Source organism: Phaethon lepturus, unplaced genomic scaffold (genome assembly GCF_000687285.1).
Source record: "Phaethon lepturus isolate BGI_N335 unplaced genomic scaffold, ASM68728v1 scaffold22062, whole genome shotgun sequence".
NCBI classification, from domain to species: domain Eukaryota; kingdom Metazoa; phylum Chordata; class Aves; order Phaethontiformes; family Phaethontidae; genus Phaethon; species Phaethon lepturus.
In genome coordinates, this window is record NW_010522891.1 from 6383 (window position 1) to 6588 (window position 206).

At 67.0% G+C, this 206-nt stretch overlaps 1 protein-coding gene across 1 annotated transcript in view; it reads right to left on the bottom strand.

Annotated features, from left to right (window-relative positions):
• LOC104616834 (myotubularin-related protein 9-like) overlaps positions 1-206 on the bottom strand; it is a gene marked incomplete at its 5' end in the record, with an annotated part of 4239 nt that overhangs the window by 989 nt on the left and 3044 nt on the right. The window contains 2 exons of the mRNA XM_010281976.1: positions 5-29; positions 157-200. Of these exons, the coding sequence (XP_010280278.1) occupies positions 5-29; positions 157-200 (69 nt within the window). The remainder of the gene's footprint in view (positions 1-4; positions 30-156; positions 201-206) is intronic.

Here is a 206-nt window from a genome sequence, read left to right on the forward strand (position 1 = left end):
CCCCATGCACCAGCACACGGGCCTCCTCCCTGTGGGCAAGCGCGGGTGGTCGGGGCGATGCCAGCTGTGCCAGCGAGCCCGGGATGATGCCCAAGGTTTGTGCCACACTGAGATTGTTGCAAGGGGGAAAGCGGAGGGCTGGTAGCACCCCTCTACCTGTCCATGCACTGTGCGGCCAGGCAGGCCGTGCTCAGGGCCGCCTTGAC